At 41.6% G+C, this 19102-nt stretch overlaps 1 protein-coding gene across 3 annotated transcripts in view; it reads right to left on the bottom strand.

Annotated features, from left to right (window-relative positions):
• Positions 1 to 5967: 5967 nt before the first annotated feature.
• Positions 5968 to 19102, bottom strand: part of grik4 (glutamate receptor, ionotropic, kainate 4) — a 248850-nt gene continuing 235715 nt past the window's right edge. For all 3 annotated transcript variants that reach the window (XM_026364954.1, XM_026364945.1, XM_026364962.1), the window contains 8 exons: positions 18817 to 18930; positions 12008 to 12117; positions 10670 to 10843; positions 10016 to 10181; positions 9031 to 9256; positions 8093 to 8221; positions 7806 to 7924; positions 5968 to 6490 (listed from right to left, as the gene is read on the bottom strand). In XM_026364954.1, coding sequence (XP_026220739.1) covers positions 6101 to 6490; positions 7806 to 7924; positions 8093 to 8221; positions 9031 to 9256; positions 10016 to 10181; positions 10670 to 10843; positions 12008 to 12117; positions 18817 to 18930 — 1428 coding nt within the window. In that variant the 3' untranslated portion in view covers positions 5968 to 6100. The remainder of the gene's footprint in view (positions 6491 to 7805; positions 7925 to 8092; positions 8222 to 9030; positions 9257 to 10015; positions 10182 to 10669; positions 10844 to 12007; positions 12118 to 18816; positions 18931 to 19102) is intronic.

The raw sequence follows: 19102 nt of genomic DNA on the forward strand, positions 1-19102 counted from the left end.
AATACCTGACAATGAGCGCTGGCTGTTGCACTTCCATTGGAATTTGACTTGGCTGACTACCGCCTCTGTTCAGCTTTGTGGGTAATGATGCAACTAGATGGCCTCCAGCTGATGAATCAAGATGCCCACATTGTGATTTCCCATGGAGGCAAGTGCAAGTGAGGGATCACATACAAATACACCCACACACACACACAGACACACACAAACGGCAAAGTAATCAATGCTTCCCCATCTGTTAACCATCGATCATGACAGGACTGAATAGTCAGGGAACAAAACTCAAAGTAAATGAAGGTCCATTTTATTTCTCTGAAAGACAAACAATGTCAAGATGTTTTGGTCAATATGTTCAACAACAACTGTCAGTGCACAAAAGGCTGTATAACAGCGTTGACAGCTTCTCACCTTGGAGAGAATTCTCGCACTCTGAATAACTTTTCTTTGACCACACAACAACAACGAACCTTTTGCAATTAAGTACCAGCAAATCAATATGAAACCTCTCACTCAAAACGTGTGCCAGTCACTGTGAATTAGATCGTTTCAGCTGATGATCTGTTATGTTTTTCAATTGGTGTCCTTGAATTCAGAGCTTGTTAGTGTCCATTATGGGCCGGATGTACTGTACTGGATAATATACACGCATCCAGTTAACCTTGGAAAACCTGCTGTCACGGAAGGGAAAGCAGCTCTTTGACAAAACGACGCAATCTTGGCAACAGAAATGGGATGAATGGATTTAAAAATTGCTTTTAGACAGCAATAAAATGATAACGAATGGAGAGTTATAAAACCACAATATTCTAAAAATGTCTCATTTCTAAAAAATAAAAGAAAAAAAAAAGAAAAAGCAGAAGATGAAGAAGAAAAGTTTTGGTTTTCTAGACACGGGACATGGCCTTGGTGTTAATGCGCAAAAAATATGAATTTTCTGTTGGCATTTTTTAATGGAATCGGCTGATAAAATGCTGTTAGCGTGGCAAAATGTATCAGTACATTATAATCCCTAAATCCTTACAGAATAACACTCAACCAAGGGGAAATTGGCATTGCTATGTGCTACAACAGGGTAAACTCGAGGAGTGACGCTGATTCTCACACACCTCTGCAGGCACTCAGTGTTCATCATGGAGCTCCATAAATTCAACAGCAGCTAGGCAGTGCTGGATAAAAACCTATTTAATTTATGGTCGTGGAGCGCCAGAAGGACAAACACGAGCATCATGAAATAAACCTGACACAGCAGTGACATACAGGTGGTGGTGAGTGTGTGAGCGTGCGTGCATGTGTGGCACTCGTGTAAGAGTTATGTGGGCGTGTGTGTCCTGGATACACACTGTGACATGTAGGCTGCACTGAAAATAAGTGTCATCTGTAATGCTGCAGTGGGAAGATTGTGAGACACACACTCCGAGAGTGGCAGTCTGAATTAAACCATAAATCAGATGCGGGGTGTTATGTGATGTGTTCACTCACTATCCTGAGGAGAGCGAAATAGCCTCTGAAAATCACAGTGATAGATGGACTATGGGTGAGCCGATGCATGTGTAGCATGAGTGAGTTGTTAAACTTATTAGCCTCCATTGCACTTCCCGCCTACAACAAGTTCTCAGCTGTGCAACTGATTCACAAGTGTGCGGATGTTAATTCAGTTATAGGAGAAAGACGAGAGGTAGATGCATCAGTTTCCTTCTGGTTCACTCAACAGTTTTCTCTTCACTCCACTAGAAACCTGTACATCCTGATGCTGCTTCCCTGCATGTGTGCGTCATGACAAAACGGGTGCACGCTCTAATTCTGCAGTCTGAATAATAAAGCATGAAAATCAAAGTGCTCTCAGAAGCTATTTAGTCAGAGGAAAGAAGAGACAGAACCAGAACTCCACAGAACAGAGGTTGTTTCAAGAAATGTATTTATAATGGAATAAAAATCAACATAAGAAAATAAATCATAGAAAATATAGCAGCCAAAACCCTGCAATCTTTCTCAGTGGCCTCCCAGCGAAGGTCGCCCAGTGTTTCAGTGGGATTTGTTTTAATTCTTACTCTACTGCTCTTCGTGCCTTCAAGGTAATTGGCAATCTCATTCCAACTACGCTTGATTTAGCACCCCTGTAAATGTTTTTAGTGTTTAAGAAGTTAGCATCATGTGCAGCGAGAGCCTTCTTACTCTCAAGAGTTTCTTAGTGACATTCAGCAAATGGATAGAAACTTCTTTTATAAAACTGGTAATGAAATGTGGAACTTTTTTTTCTTTTCTATTTGCTTGACAATTTGACTTTAACAATTTATTACACAAAAAATATAGAAAGTCTGTGAACACTTTTCTTAATCATTACTGTCTCTGCCTATGAATGTGTTCTCATTGTACAGTATGCATGTTCAAATGGAATGATGAACGTTATCCACATGTGGATCTGTGTCTCTCTGTTCGATTAACACTATCAACTCCATGTGATTGACCAACACTCTGGATCATTACTGGGGGGACCCTGTGGATCAAGCTATATGTACAGACTCTCTGTGATTTGTGTGTGTGACGACTATAATTCATCACTTTTACAAACACCATTTCGAGAAAAGTCAGGACTTTTTCTAAAATGCAATAATTTGTCTGAACCTTTTCATTTATCTGATAAAAGTACAAAGAAAGGATTTTGACTGTATTCACTGACATGCTAATTTAGAGCCTGATGAAAAGTTTATAAAATATTCAAGTAACACCGTTCTGGATGGTTTTAAAAATAGCAATTAGTAAAAGGTGTAACGGGGTAACAGGGGTATCAGATAGAGGGGAACCATGATTCACTGCTTTGTACTAAACTTTGTAAGAGTATATATAGAAAATGATGTTTCTCAATATTTCTCAAGAAATTTGCTCTTTCCATCTACAGTTCATTTTATTGTGAAGAGATTTAGGGACTCTAGAGAAATCTCGTAAAGGCCAAGGGCAGAAATCACTGATGAATGTGTGTGACTTTTCTTCAGATGGCATGAGAAAATGTCATGCTATCATGATGAATATAGCGCACACTGGAAAACCTTTGTCACTCCGCACAGGCTGCTGGTGCATCCAGAAACGCAACCTGAAACTCTGTTACACAAGAAGGAAGCCATACATCACTTTTGTGCAGAAACACCACCAGTTATTTGGAAACGTTGTCTCAGCTTGGGCGTTGTTTCTCAAAAGTTAGGTTTCTGAGCAACAACATTACAAATGCAGATATGTATTAGTAATGAACACAGTCAGAGCATCATTATGTTGTGATGCAACATATATTCTGAATTACTTAAGTACTACATTTAGTAACAGGGTATCACTGGAGTGTAAAACTGCAGACCTGAGCTCAAGAGAAGCATTTGGAGACGTTAGTTTAGTTTAAAGTTTAGTATATGGTTGTGTTGGTTTCTTCTTTCTCTAACCTAAACCTAGCCAGCCTACTCAGTGTGTCATAGGAAAACGGAATGAGGCTGCATTTACTATCGGTTTGCATCGCCCCGATAAAAATGGGAGGGTTGCAGCAGGAAGGGAATCTGGGATAAAAACACATGCCAAATCAACGTGTGCAACAGGTTCTCCTGTGGGTGGCCCCTGAAAAGGACACGCAGAAAGCCATTGACTTTGACTACAACAACATATTTGTGACTGCAGTTTAGGTTTATAGAAAAAACATTTTTTAGAAGACAAGTTTGTCAGTAGGACTGGAATAGGCGACCTGCATCTGTGTAAAGGTACCATTAATACAGAGTTTTGCACCTCTTAATATAACTTGTATTAAGAGGTGTTTCTAATTATGTAAATATGGTGGCCAAAACATTAGAAACACATCTTGTATTGTAACAGTATAGCTGCACCACCCACTACCTCGATAATAAACATATAGTAGAATTATCACCTTTCTGACAGTTTCAGTGAAAAACTGAGAATTTATAACTTCTTAAAAGTAGAGGAAACCTAATGAAGTGGCCAGTGAGTGTATATTAGGGTTATAGAGACAGACAACAACAACCACAGACTGTTGCTGTTTAGATAAAAGTCCCAACTTTTCAGGAAATTGAATTTGTAGTTTAGATGCCCTGAAACAATATTTGCTCTTCAGCAGATTATAACATAATGCCTCTGTGATTTCTATTCTTTTGGGTGGGTGCAGTTATTTCCCTGTGATTTCACATGAACATAAACATTTAAATATGGCAAATTCATCAGCAAGGCGGACAACTTCCTAGACGATCCCTCATTTTCCAGGTTGCTACTTTAAAAGGGAATATGCAGAGACGTTCTAACGTGCATAACAGAATCAAATGGATAGAAAGTGAATGTGGCTAATAGAAATACAAGAGATCCTATGCCTTGGAGCTTGAGTTGGTGGCCTAGTTCTGAGGGGTGGTGATTGACGGAGCCTGATGGGCAGATTCAAAATGAACACATCAGAGATCAGCAAGAAGCAGTGAAGACAGGTGGATGCCCGCTGAGTCTCACTAGGCAACAGTCAGGCTACCATACAATAACACTCGCTGCAGCAGGAAAACACTCAGTCATGTGTCACAGTATATGCAGAAAGTACGTGGATCCTAAGAATCCTGTTGCTGGTGGTTTGTTCTCATTGTTTCACTTGTGGACATATGGTTGATGTCAATAAAGACAACTTTCCTCTCAAGAAATGTAAAAAAATGAACATTTCCATCAGTGACTGAAACTTACAATCACTAAAGTTTGGTTTCAACTTCAATTATTTTTTTTTAGATTTTACTAATTTCAAAGAAGTACAATGACTAAAACTGAACTGATAAACATCCAGCTTTCTTCTGAGGACATGATTAATATAGTCTTTCATTTGGCTTTTGCAAAAATAAAAGTATGAAAATGTCATAGAGCATCTAGGCTGATCTGAACTGAAATACTCCTCGAAGCAGTGTGTAAAACATCACATCCAATAAAGGTTTAACTGCCTTGACATTTAAAAGAACTCAAGTCAACCGCTGATATAAAATAGTCTTTTACTTTACCAAGGACTTCCTGTTTTTGGTTGGTTCTGACATTTGCTGGATTCATTTACACACAGTCCACAGAAAGCTAAATCCTTCTCCAGCATGTGAGGTGGACTAAAATGACCTCTAATCTACTACAAACAGTGCACACTGCGCATTTTTAAGTGACAGATGATAAAGAAGAAGAGAAGGTGTCAAAGATGTAGGACAGACAGAAGACAAAGTAGCATGAAGGAAACTGAAGATAAAAGAAATAAATATTTGTTTTTGTGAATGTTTGTATGTAACCATAATATTCAAAAAACAGGAAAGCATTCTTTGAGCTACGTAGCCACCACTTTAACAATTACTCATTCAATGGGCACCTGCCAACACCTCTTGACATGCAGTAGCTGTCTTTCAGAGATACCAACAATTAAAACATTTTTTATTAGAATATCACTACTATAAAAGAAGTCTATATGTCAGCGTGTCTCTGTTTGTTTTTTTTTTAGTTTCAGTCAAGTTTGTTGTCTTCTCAAGGCTGCGGTGCTTTCTTCAGCCACAAGATAATACTCATGGTTTTTGGCACTTTCAAAATAAAAGGATTTGAAAGATGACCTTGCATTAGTCTGTTCATCTTTCCAGCTCTTCAGAGGCAATATACGTTCATACAGTAAACTGTCAGATAAAAAAAGGAACTTGTTTTTTTTTTTTAAGAACAATAGAATAACAATATTAAGTACTGATAATCCCAACAGAGGACAGAAATAATTTAAAAAAGAAAAAAGTAAACAGCACAATGACAAATGACTGAAAATACTGCATAGTACAAATGCCCCGTAGCTGTTTTTGTCTGCCCTGTTTTACACGATACACAGGGCCAACAGGGACAGACCACAACGAGACAGACTCATCAGTTTTTCCTATGACCAAGGAAAAAAAAATCACCCAAGGATATTCCCAAAACTGACCGCTGGCTGTTGCCTCCAGCAGGAAAAAGTTCACAGCACTGCCCTTCAGGACCAAGCTCTGAGTGGCTGCAGAAAAAAACACACCACGTGATTTTGATCCCTGGAAAAAAGAGATGTGGCAGCTAGGAAAGTCCGCCCTGTTGGTGTCGCTGGGCGTTATTCAGGTTCACTGCTATTTGTGGTCTTGTCCCATTCTATGCTCTCCTCACTGTGGGTGGGTGATGGGAGGGTCCCAGTGGCCCCTGCAGGACGCATCCTCAGTCCCTGGAAACGTCGGCACTCAGGGCAAATGCGGATGTGACTGCATCCTCTCGCAACCAGGGCAGCCTCCTGTGCCAGTCTGTGGGAGAGGGGTTCAGGCAGTCCAGTGCCACCGCACAGTTTGCCGTTGCTGAGGCTGACGGCGGCCGCTCGTGCTCGTCGCTCCTCCAGGGGCATGGGCCGCGGCCGCAGCATCGAAGCCGCCCGTCGACGCCTCACCTGTAGGCTGTCGCGACACAGGACAATCCCCTGGAGCTCCCGCAGCATCTCCTCACACACTGACTGCTGCAAGCACACACACAGGGAGAAAAAGATAGGGGAGAGGGGGATAAGAGAGGGAGAGAGAGGGAGAGAAGCTAGACAACTGACTGACTTGATCAGGACAGACTGATGTACATCAGACACACATTTCATGGTTGTGTTTGTAATCAGCTTCTAGTGGGAACACTGGAGAGGTGGTTGAAGTAGACGGGACATTCAGCAGTACAAATGACGACACAAATACTGTAGTACAAATGGTAACTTACTTTTCGGACACATATAGACACGCAACATACACATTTTAGCTCCTGGAGTGATGACTGAGTGCTCCACTGGACATCTAAAGTATGTAAACTCAAAAACAAATATGACAGACATGATACTGTAGCTCAGGTGTGACACAGAAAAAGCCAATTATCAATCCACACATGCTGCACATGAGCACAGTAACTACTATACAGAAGCACACAGGTATAAACACACGCACGCACACACACACACACACACACACACACACACACACACAGTTTATATGTTAGATTGAAACATGAATCTATCCTATCAAAAAGAAGAAATCACATGAGCTGGCTTTTGACTTTGACATTCTGAATGTTTATTGAATTGAAAACACAGTGTGAAGTCCATTTGATAAGACAAATATCAAATATATTTTAAAGGAAGCACATCAGAAATCATTATAACACTGCATGCACATCTTTCTCCAGACCAGACTTTAGATTGATTCTTTATACTGTACTACAACTACTTGTTTTTAGGTTTATAATAATCTCATACTACCAGTGTAAACAACTCTAAACTCTTCCTAGCTCTAATAGAGTATACGTTTTAGTTGACTGACTAGTCCATCACAGTCCATCATTAGCAATGGAATGAGTGACGTATGCTCTCTGATAACTGGATTTTCACTGAAGATGTGCACACAATGCCAGGCATCTCTTATGTAAAAAGATTATTGGATTAAGGCTTTAATAAAACAACCACAATGTTAGTGTTATGAGTAAACTCATTAGGAGCACCCTGTTAGTATTATTATTCACCAATAAGGCCTAACTACATTCTATGTAATACTGCATATTGTACTGCTATTAAGGGAAAACCATTTACATATGCCTATACTCTGAGTGAGGTATAAGTGAGGTATATCTTTGGTTTTGTGCTGAATATGTCTCATAGGCTGGACAGATGAAGCTGGGTGTCTTCCCAGAGCAAGACGCAGATACCCTTTGTGTCAAAGCTGCGCACTGTGGGAGAGCCTAGCAGGGCGCCAGGGAGAGGAGAGGGAGACAAAGCAGATGCAGGTTAGATAGCCCTCTCTCACCTCATTTCCTGGTGTCTGCCTTAACATCCACACAAACTCCAGCACTGCCATGAAGATAGCCACGAGCAGGCCACACACCAACACCACGAAGATCCCGCCAATGTTCTCCATGCCCAAACCTGGGCAGAAAACAGGGCAGAACATGTTAGAATGAGGGAAGAGAAGATAGAAAGAGGGATTGGTAGAAGAAAAACTTAAAACAGACAAAGTACTGTTCCAACCGCAGTTTGACAAGATAAAGTGAAACTGAAGAACAAACCAGATCAGGATTAACTACCGAGACAAACCTTTGGCACGGTGGTCCTCTTCCTTTGGACACTTGCCACCATCCCACCACTTTCTCTTGAGAATCTCCAAACGATTGTCCTCCTGCAGTTTGAGGATGGCCAGGTCAAACTCATCACGGTACACTGACCCTGGAGAGAAGCACGGGGAAAAGCTCACAGAAAAGTACTCAAAAAACCTACTTGATTTCAATGTTAACACTCTTTTTGCTAAGTTATGTGATAGTTTCATGACTTTTTTCCTTCTGATTAGGTGGTAATAGAGAGTGGTAAATGCACAGCTCTGCTGCTGCATCATAAGACTTCAATTCTAGAGGTCACATCGCAGTATGTGGCGAGGAAGATCATCCACTAAAGAGTGGGTTTATCTACAGTTGAAACATCAAAAGAATTGGATTTAATCTTGTTTACTTTAAGGTGTGTTTTTCCTGATGTGCAGTTTGACTCAGCTTGAGATCAAAGTGTAAGTAACCCTTGTGTTTATAGTCTCAGACAGATGTAGAGCAGAGGTTCCACATTCAACAGGAACAATTTCAAATTCCCTTTCTCTTGCCCTCAGTTCTCACATCAGAGCATTGAAACAGCCGCTCTATTAAAGTCTCTCAGTAAGTCTCTTCGTTTCTCCCTTTTTGCATCATTTCCCTCATGATGGCAGCTAATGGTTTGGCTTTGCTGAGGCTTTACTTTTCAATTTAACTCCCCCACGTGACGTTTATGGTGTATCCTCCAACTGATGCCCCAGCTTGTCATTTCCCTCTTTTAACTTCAACATGAATTACACAGTGCATTTAAGCCAAACCCATCAGCTTTTGTCCTCTGCTGGTTTCACTTTACACGGAAATTCCTTTGTCCCCTTCTGTCTTAGCCAATGACATCCATCAGGTATCTAATCTATTACCTATTATTTTTAACTCTTCTTTCCCTCATTGTTCTCCACGTACCCAGTGGCATGCCGATACCATAGCCCTTGGTGTCCAGCAGTCCTCCAATCTGAGTTAGGTTGCAGTTCCTTTGGCGGTAGTACTCATTCATGGTGCTCTCTAGCAAGTAGGCATAGTTGGAGTTGAGAACACGGGCAATCCCCTCCTCTGTGCTCTTCACAAACACACTGGGCTGCTTTGAGTGCATGAAGTTCCACATACGCTGGTAGGTCTGGTAGCGAGAGTTCTGCAGAGCGGAAAGAGACGAGATGCAATCAGTAGAAGCAGACAGTCCGACGTGTGAAACAGTAAACAAAAACCTATCAGCAGAGGTGGAGATTGGTTTTCATTTGTTTTTATTTTTCATTTTCTTGACTGATGGATTTATTCAAACCCTGTGATTCTCTGACAGCGGTGCTGCTGTTAAATGTGAATGTTCTTTTTCTTTTTTCTCTTTTTCAGCACACCTTTTCCTATTTGAGTAGCTTCAGAGTTCAAAACAGAAACTTCACTTAACATCCCCGCCTGTCCTCTATTTTCTCTTGGCCTGTCTTCCCTGAGTTATTCAAGGTCCAGTGAACGTAGAAGCTCAAAGAAAGAAAAAAATACAGTGTCTCTCTCTCTTTCTCCTCCCACCAGTATCATCCTTCACTGTCTCTCCCTCTGTAACGTACTCTCCCTGCTTCTTCCAGTTTTCTCTCTTTTTGTCCCTTAGGTCAAATCTTGAGAGGATAAAAGAGGATACTGTGTGTCCCTCTTGGGGACCTGGACAGTGCCCTATCTCCCAGAGGAGGAGGATATTGAATAGTTGCGGCAAGGAACAGACAGGAAACAGATAAAACCTGAGGTTAGAGGAGGAAGACAGGAAGGACAGAAAGGTGATGAGGAGGATAACGTCACTGATGGCCCATTGATCACAGCGGGCACTTAGGCAAGTCTGTGTATAGATGTGTGTTTTTGTTTGTGGCTATGACTTTCATCTGCAATAATGCATATAACCTCTGACCTGGAAGAAGGTCATAGTGGATCCTCCATGCATGGTGCCATATTCTATTGCTGTCTGATCTGCCAGGTCATCTACTGACTCTATTGGCACCTCCATTCTCTGGACCGTTAGGAAGGCAGCCAGGTTGGCTGTGTAGGATGAGATGATGATTAATGTGAAGGCCCACCTGTGGAGGAACAGCAGAGGACAAGAACATATGTATTCACCTATAAAGGTATGCAAATGGGCAGACTGGTGTATGAAGACAGATTGTCTGCGGTTATTAAAATAAGTGCGCACCTGGGAGAAGACACTGCAGGATTTTCAGTACTGTAGATGACAAGGTGAATGGAGGAATGGGTGAGTGTGAATGAATAAAGTTGACAATGCTCAATTTGGATGAAAGGAAGTGGCTGCAAATGCTAACATACACAGACATACACAGTTCTCCCACAAGTGCAATTTTCATCAATATCATCTCATCTTGAAACCTGCCCCAGAAACCTGGACTGAAGCTTCAAGCTTCCACATGAAAGTTGAAAGGTGTTTTATGATGGTGCAAGACACACAAAATAAGAACAAAACCAAATTCAATGGGTGTAGACCTACGTAGATTTGAAGGCTGAAAACATGCAAATGCACTGATGTTTATGTGTCACTGTAGCCGATACTAACCACACTCCGCTGACACAACGTGTAGAAAGAGCTCTGGGGGCGATGGTGGATCCCTGCTGCATGAAGCCTCCGACAGGAAACCAAAAACTGTTGCCAAGGGAATACTGGTTGATCAGCAGATTACAGCGACCCTTCAGACAAGGGTGAGGGTTGTACCACTCATAAGGTGTCAATCTAGGGAGAACGACACGATGTGTTTAGATAACGGAGTCAGAAGAGAAAAACAGTCAAGAATAGTGGGAATAAAAGTTGGATTAAGTATTCTGAAACCAACACCCAAGGTAGAGGGAGGAAGGGAAACAAGAAACGGAGAAAGAAACAGGCAAGAGACAAGAAACAAAACAACTCTAACAGTCAACGGTGCACAAAGTCACCTTGACTCTCTGGAGAGAACCCAGTAGCTTTTCATTCCTCATATGCAGCTTCCTTAAACAGTAGAATGAATGTAGTGCAATTGGTGTGTTCAACTGGTGCTGCATGAAGCACTACCGCATGTGACAACTCTGTTAATACCTAGATTAAACCATCGCTATCTCTGTATTGAAACTGGGACAAATTTCTTACAGATCTGCTGAAAACTGTATGAATACTAGGTGAGCGTTTAAATCTAAAGAAAAGGGAATTTAAAGGACGACCTTTTAATATAATACCCACATGCCCATCACTGTAGTCATTCCCAAAAAGACTTTGGCAGATCCCCCTTTAATCTGCTGAAGCCTCCTGAGCTTTTCCAGCTGAAACAACTACAGATAACTTGTCAATGTACATTTCAGTATTTCAGACAGATGTGATTATTTGTGAGCACATTTTATTTATTTATTATTTATTTATTACCCAATATGTTTGTGGGAGAAAAAGCAATAATGAAGGGTGCATACAATCTTCATAATTGTCATTAACTCAACTCCCAAAGATGTTGTTCATAAAGCAGTTACATTATACCACCCACAGATCTTATCTGGGGATTGGCTGCCTGATTGCACAACATGTTACATAACACATACAATCTGCACTTTTTGTTCCCTTATAAGAAACTGAGCAATTTACTAATGTTTTAGATGCCCAAACAATAATGTTTTGAGCAGCCGTTGTGTCAGTTCCCTGCCTGTTCAGCAGGGGTCAGTGTGATGCTGAAGACCCACCACTGGGAGGAGAACATCTCTTTTACTGTGATGTGGAAGATCAACTGCAGAGACTGAAGAGAAGCGAGAGAACAGACACCTGTTTCCTGTTCCATGTAACCCTCAAACAAACCGCTGTTGTGTTTTTACTCTCTGTTCTCTACCTCCACCATGTTAATACCCCCCCCCCTTCGTCTTTTCAGTGTTTATTCTTTACCTGGCTACCAGAAAGAGAACGCAGCTGACAGCCAAGTAGGCCAGAAGCATGAAGAGCCACACTCCAGGGGAGAAGGGGTCCAGGAAGGAGAAGTAGCCAGGCCTACGTCCCTGAAACAAACAAACAAACACAGAGGTAAAATCATAAAAACCTGTTTAGGCCAAGTAACCATTTGATCCCATGTTCAAATCACTCAAGCCAATTCATCAAGGGCTTTTGCTAAATACTTACTTACAAAGGGTAAGACTGACTAATTAGCACGTTAAAAACATCTACAGTAAGTCTGAAACATCAAGCCCCAAGATTAATTGAGAAAAAATGTTGCTGTATTTCAGTGTTGACTCCTTTGCTCAAGGCTCAATTTGGCCCATGTTAAGTAACATTAATAGCAGCCTGTGTGATTTGGAAAAGATGGAGAAGGTGACTGGGACAGTAAATAAGGGGATTCTGATGTGATAAGCATAGATTTCCTGTCCTAAACCGATAGCACTATAATTATATGAATACTCATTTGCATGTAAACATTCAGATCAACATTGTATGAGAGCTCAAACTCAGTCTCCCATGAATTGTCAACAGAGTAGCAGAGGGCTGTATATTGATACAGCATCACAGATAAGAGGTTTTGTTCTGGCGCTGAAAAAACAACTATTTACTGGTAACTGGCATACAGTATGTTTTTCCATTATATGACATTATAAACAGTATATATTATACTGTATCTGTTTCTAATGTGTATCTAATCACAAAGAGCTATTATTATTATTATTATTAATAATAATAATAATAATAATAAGAGTACATGCAGTAGGCAGAGAAAGGTCAATCAAGTGAACCATTACAGGTTCCTTAAACAAACACAGTTTTGTGTCCTATACTTGGAGAAAGAAAAGCAATGAGATTCATAACTTTGGCTGGAAGCACAAGAGTAGCTGCATGGAGCTTGCTAGCTGCTATATATCGGTTTGGAGGCAACCAGTGGCAGAAGAGATAGTATTGCGGAAATAAGGCTTGCTGTAGACGAATGGGAATGTTTCCGTATTCAGCACAGCTATTGTCCTCTAAATTAAACCAATTAGTAGTGAACCAGCACCAAGCATCAGGGTGACTCTGTGTGTGTGTGTGTGTGTGTGTTTTGCATGCTCATAATTCTTATGTTCAGCATATAGCCTGGCTGACCAAACACCAGCAAGGGAATATTAGCCGTTTACACACAGATGCACATCCCACCATCTGTTAATGACTATGAAATTGAGGTGGTTGTCAGGGCCAGCAGGACAGGTAAATAGTGGAAGTGATCAAACAACCAACTGCTCGAGTGTTTTTATGAGACAGATACACTCAGTCATGGAGAAATTCCTTATTTTCCATTTCTGTGTTAACAGGCAGCACCGTGGCGCCCACCTGAACAAGCCCAAATCACTTTTATGCAAAAATACTCAATTAGGTACTCCCAGGGGACATCACACATGCCAAAACACTGAACTAATGCATTTTTGAGGCCCTCCAAAATTAAATTTGCAGCGAGTGGGGGAAATTATTTTGGTGGGCATTTGTTATGATAAATGAACCCCAATTTAGACTGGTGCAGGGCTGGAAATTCATTAATGTGCCTGTAATCATTTAGGTATTAGCAGGACTGAGTAAAATAAGAGTCGTGCAGAAAGCAGGAGAGAGTGAGTATAATATTTTAAACACGATTCAAATTGGCCTGACAGTCCTAATGTCTGTCAGTCTATTTATAGAGTGCTATGCTTATGATGATGTTGGCTTGTCTGAAAATAGAACAGTGGAGTGGTGAAACACACAATGGCCATCTCAAAAGTGGAGTAGTGCTGTAGAGAACCAACTGTCAAGCTGCCTCTAGTTGGCATTACTGGGGTAACAGCAGGATGTGCTGACATGAGTCCTCCTGTTTGCTGGTCCAGTTTGGTGCATGCTGAACCAGCGCTTTGTTAAATGCTTGCCCTGCTTGTCCACATCTTAAGCTCCCACCAAGGTACTATTATTAAGAAAAGTGCTGCAGAGATGCGGGACTCCCATGCTACCAGATGGTGGGGAAGTGAAGGTTCAAGCTAATTGGAAATAGAGACAGAGAGAAAGGTGGGATGACACAGAGATCACAAGGACAACAGAGAAACAGTAGGAGTCGCTGAGAATCCAGACTCTGCTTTAAGACTCGGAGACAAAGTTCTGTTTTCAAGAGCTGGAGGAGAAATTATCCATGTGGGTGCTGCTGCAGACACACTAATGAGCACACAGACATTCAGATAAGCTAAATGAGAACTGCACAAAATGTATTAAATCTGTTTGCATGTTTCTAAAATGTGTCAGGAGATTTTTTTGTACCTTGTTTTGCTAATCAGGTCTTGTAAACTGAGTTCTAGAAAAAACAAACTTCATCATTCTTCTTATTGAGAACAAATAGTTATTAAATAACATGATCATAGTTATCATTATGTTACTAATGTAGTGTTTTTAAAGCTAAACTAATCTTTGAAGAATAAATCAAATCATTACAACAACAATGTGTTGCCACAAAACAAAAAAAAAAGTGGTAATTCAGGAATGATGAGGTTCAAATTTGCTTTTTCCACAGCATCCATTACATTAACATTACTTTAAGTGCACAACGGAATCCTTGTTGCAGTGGAAGTGGACCATAGCACAGGCTGACTTTGATGTAAGGACATTATGAAACAGTGCATCTGTCCTTCACAGGATTTACTTCTGATTCATCTCAGCTATTGAGGGTTCAGTGTCACTGATGTTAGCATAGTTATAAATAACTTATGTGCGCAAACATTGCATGTACTTTGCAATTCATTAGTTGGGAGTGATAGATTGATTTGATATAGCAATTCGATAAAATTACAAGTAGCTCTCAGTCCATTCAAACGGCTATAGGATTATTGTTTAAACAGCGACCTCATATAGGTGGTCTCCTCTCCTGGTTTTAGAAGGTGAGTCTCTGTGCAGTCAGTCAGCAGCTGTGTATCTGTGTGTGTGCTTGTGTTTCAAAGCTTGTCAGCGGCTGTCTATGCTGTCAGTCATCTGCAGCAGTGTAGATATAGTACATGTTTGGGAAACTCAGTGTACAGGAAGCACCCGAGCTGAACACAGAGGCAGCTGACGCGATGGCTAATCTGTTAGTTATTCTTACACACTTGATAGAAATATAGGACTCCAAAACTATCACATGATGACAGAACAATAAGGCATTATTGACAATAATTGCTGCCTTAGTTCAAAAGTTAGATACTAAAAGAAAAACTGCTGCTATAAAGAAAACAAAGAACAAAACAAGCACCAACTTAAGTACATAAGGAAACGTTATAGGTCCTCATATACCAACATTTGCCATTTTTATTAACAACAGCGGAATCACTTTATAGAGATTTACTGTCACATTAAAGAGTAGAAGGCAAATCAAACGACACAGGAAAATGCAGATGTGCAACAGAGAGCCAAACACCTTCTACGACCTGTTTCTCGAGGACATCTAAACACGCAGAATAGTGAAGAGCTGCTGCCTGTAAGGGGACGTGTATGCCACGTTTTACTCTTAACACGCCGTTGAAGAGCTCATTTATTTTACCTTGTGCTGTCCTTGTTCTTTTCCCATTGTCCCTCCTTCATTCCCTCGCCTCCCCTACTCTCCCTCTCTCATGGGATTGCCCGCATGCCAGGAGGGTGGCTGAAGGAGCCGGTGAGGTTATCCAGTCAAGGATTTCACCTAGTCATCCTGCATCTTGGTATTCATACCACATTGTTGCCCCCTGAGACTTGCCTGAATACCAACTCACTAAAGGACTCTTCCCATTGTCATTTCAACTCTGGCTCTCTCTGCTAGCTCCTCTGCTCTCATTTCTCCATCCTTTCTCCACCCCTTCGGCTTCTCTTTCTACCTATTTCTTGCTCATTCCCTTTTATGTTGTCTTTCTTCCTCTCCCTCTCAGGGACGGGAGAAGAAAAAAGACTTTTTTTGTCTTTTTTCAGCCTCTTTGATAGTGTGTGCATTTCTAATTGTGTCAAAGCAGATGCTGTCAGCTGTTATGGTTATTGAGATGACTGTGGGGGCAATCTACAGAGAGCTGTTTGATTTGGCGGAGGTCACAGGGTCGAATTCACAACAGCATACCGGTGCCACTTGGACTCACCAGGTTGTCTGTGTGTGTTTTGTACACGCGTCTAAATGTGTGTTACAGTGAATGACTTTGTGCTTGAGCTGCATGTGCTCGTGGTTGTGTAATTTCATCTCGGTGTCTCAGGGCAGATGCTGACTCTGACGCAGCTTCCACACTTGCTTAATTAACTCCTGTGACTAATTAAGTACCATTCTCTCTTTCTCTCTCACACACACACATATATATTTACTCTGAAGGAAATGTTAGAGTGATTTGAGTGTTGGGATTTCGAGTACATCATACATGCATGATTTTCTATTTTGTGAGACATATTCTGCAGTAGCTTTTTGGTTATGTACTGGTTCACCTAATTCAAGCCAGCAGTGACACATATTGTACTTGTTACTGAGGTGAAGATGTGCTCTTTGTTTTGTGCGTACACACAACTCACATGCATGGACACACACCGAACTAGAGAACATACACCACACAGTGTACACCACTGCATGACTGGCAAAACCAGGCAGGTAGAACTCGTGTTGTGCAGACAACCTACAAGCTGTCTGAGATTTGTTCCTGTATTTTCTATTTCAGTGTGGAAATCATATGACTAGACTAAGCAGACAGGGCAACAGTTATCCCTCCAGAGATTCCTATCCCATGCCTTTTGTGAAATGCAAAACAGTGACACAAAATCATGTGGCAGGTAATTAAATGTTATGATTTGCCACTGTTCTGAACACTCTGTGGAAAACCTGACTATGACAGTGCTGACAGTTTTTTTTTTCTTTTTGAGTGGAGGAGCCAGTAGAAGTTCAGTCCAGGCTTGTTGCTTCTTTCTGCTGATTCATACAGGAAATCAATTTATTCAGTTTTGCTGCCTTTGGCCTGAATTGGGCTTAAAGACAGTAATATTGGGAAATGGCTTGGGCCAGCTTTGAAATACACACTAATAATTTAGCCTGAATAGGATTATTCCTTGTGCTGTGTTTTTATTGAGAAGAATTTTGTCCATTTTCTTTGGCTCACACAGCAAATAGAAATTACTGACAATACAGTAAAATAGAAAAACAACGCATGTGCGTGTGTGTGTGAGAGAGAGAGAGAGAGAGAGAGAGAGAGAGAGAGAGAGAGAGAGAGAGAGAGAGAGAGAGAGAGAGAGACAGCATGTACTTAATTACAAATAGGAGAAATGAAAAATGGAGATTAAATAGTCAATAATCTGAGGATAATTAATACCCCATAGGTGCCTTTATTTTATTGCATTCACCATTCTTACTGTATTGATCAGACTGAAATTTTCATTTAAAATTTGAAATAAGTAGCAAACCCCCTTGTAGAAATCACCATGGCTCAGATCAATAGTCAGTGGATTAGAACTAAACAAGTGCAGTCACAGAAATTCAAATATCGAATTTCTGAGCCATGCTGAGGGACTGTTCTGAGTCAGGTGAGAAAATGCCAAGGGGCATAGTGAGAATGAAGGAAGCATGAGGAAATGAAGGATGTAGAAAGAGACGAAAGGAAAGGGAAGAGGACACGTCTTCAGTTTCCCTCTTATCTTGTACCTTGCTCCTTTTCTGGCTGTCTTGCATACGGCTTATCTTAATAATAAATGGTTTCTCTATTTCTCTCTCATTGACCTCTTACCCATGAATTTGGCATCAACTGGGTCAAGTCTGTGCTAATTCAACTCTTTGTGCCAGGCCTGAGGCACGTCAGCTCCATATCACCTCCTCATGCTGCCTCCCACTTGCCTGCCTCCCACTTCAGATGTGATCCGCTATCCAGCAGCCCATTTAACACTGCACCTGCTGCGAGCATCGATTGATTCTCCCCAACTGTTGGCGCTCAATTGAGTCCCTCACTGCTCCACCTATTAGCACTGTGCACAGACTATGGGAAGGTGAGAAACAGGGAGGCTTACAAGAAAGGAAGACGGGGAATGTAAGTAAACACCCCTCTGGGAAGCTGCACTAATGTTAGCTCATGCACGTGCCAAAACAGCTCAGTGCGCACCGTGGCCAGAGCCATAGTGGGCCTACTGTATCACCTTGGGTTTTAGGGGGAGGTCTGATGATTAATGGGCCACTGATTCTCCATACACTGGCTCATTTCCACCTGCACTGCTGTTGTTTTCTCTGTTTCGTGCTTGAGCTTGCTCTCGGTGGAGCATGGAGGGCGTTGCTTGTGTGAATAAGATGGCCAAACACAATCACAGGGCAAGCAGAAAACTGCTGTGAAACTGCTCCATTCATCAGAAAGTTTACTGTATAAAACACACCATATGGTGCTGGCAAGACAGGTGGCCACAGCAACAGAAGGCGGAAATGGGCGAACACAGGAGAAGTGAGAAGAAGTGGACACTGCAGGGAGGAAGTGTGGTGGGAGTATGTTGGGAAGATAAAGATTTGAGAAAGCGAGGCTAAATGTTGAAGTAGGAAAGCAGAGGGTGGTATAGCCATGAAAATCCACTGGTGATGGCGAAATAGAGTTGCTGGGAGGTAGAGGAGGCGATACAGTGCAAAGAAGGAGAGTTTGTGGAAGGATTTAGACAGACTAAGTGAGATAGACTCTAGAGACCAAAGCAGAGAGTGTCTCTTTTCTGACAGCCTGCTGTGGTATGCCCACAAGCTCTATGTGAGGCAGTTTGATCGGTTAAGAGGGTAGGAGGTAACTCACCAGGTGGACGCGGTACATGATGCTGATGCCGAGGGTCATGAAAGGCTTGGAGAAGTCAATGACTTTTTCACGCTCTGCGGTGATGGTGAGGCCTGCGACTGCCAGGTCAGCTTTCTGCAACACAGAGGACAAGTAGTAACACATCATGTCAATGCAGAGTCAAAGACATGCGCTCACAGGCGTGTTCTGCACAGCTGTGGGGTGTAATATGTGTTTTTGATGGTATGAGCACTTGAAAACAAGACAAGGTTGACATAAGGAATAGTCTGCTAGTTGCACATTCCCT

Source organism: Anabas testudineus, chromosome 13, assembly GCF_900324465.2.
Source record: "Anabas testudineus chromosome 13, fAnaTes1.2, whole genome shotgun sequence".
NCBI classification, from domain to species: domain Eukaryota; kingdom Metazoa; phylum Chordata; class Actinopteri; order Anabantiformes; family Anabantidae; genus Anabas; species Anabas testudineus.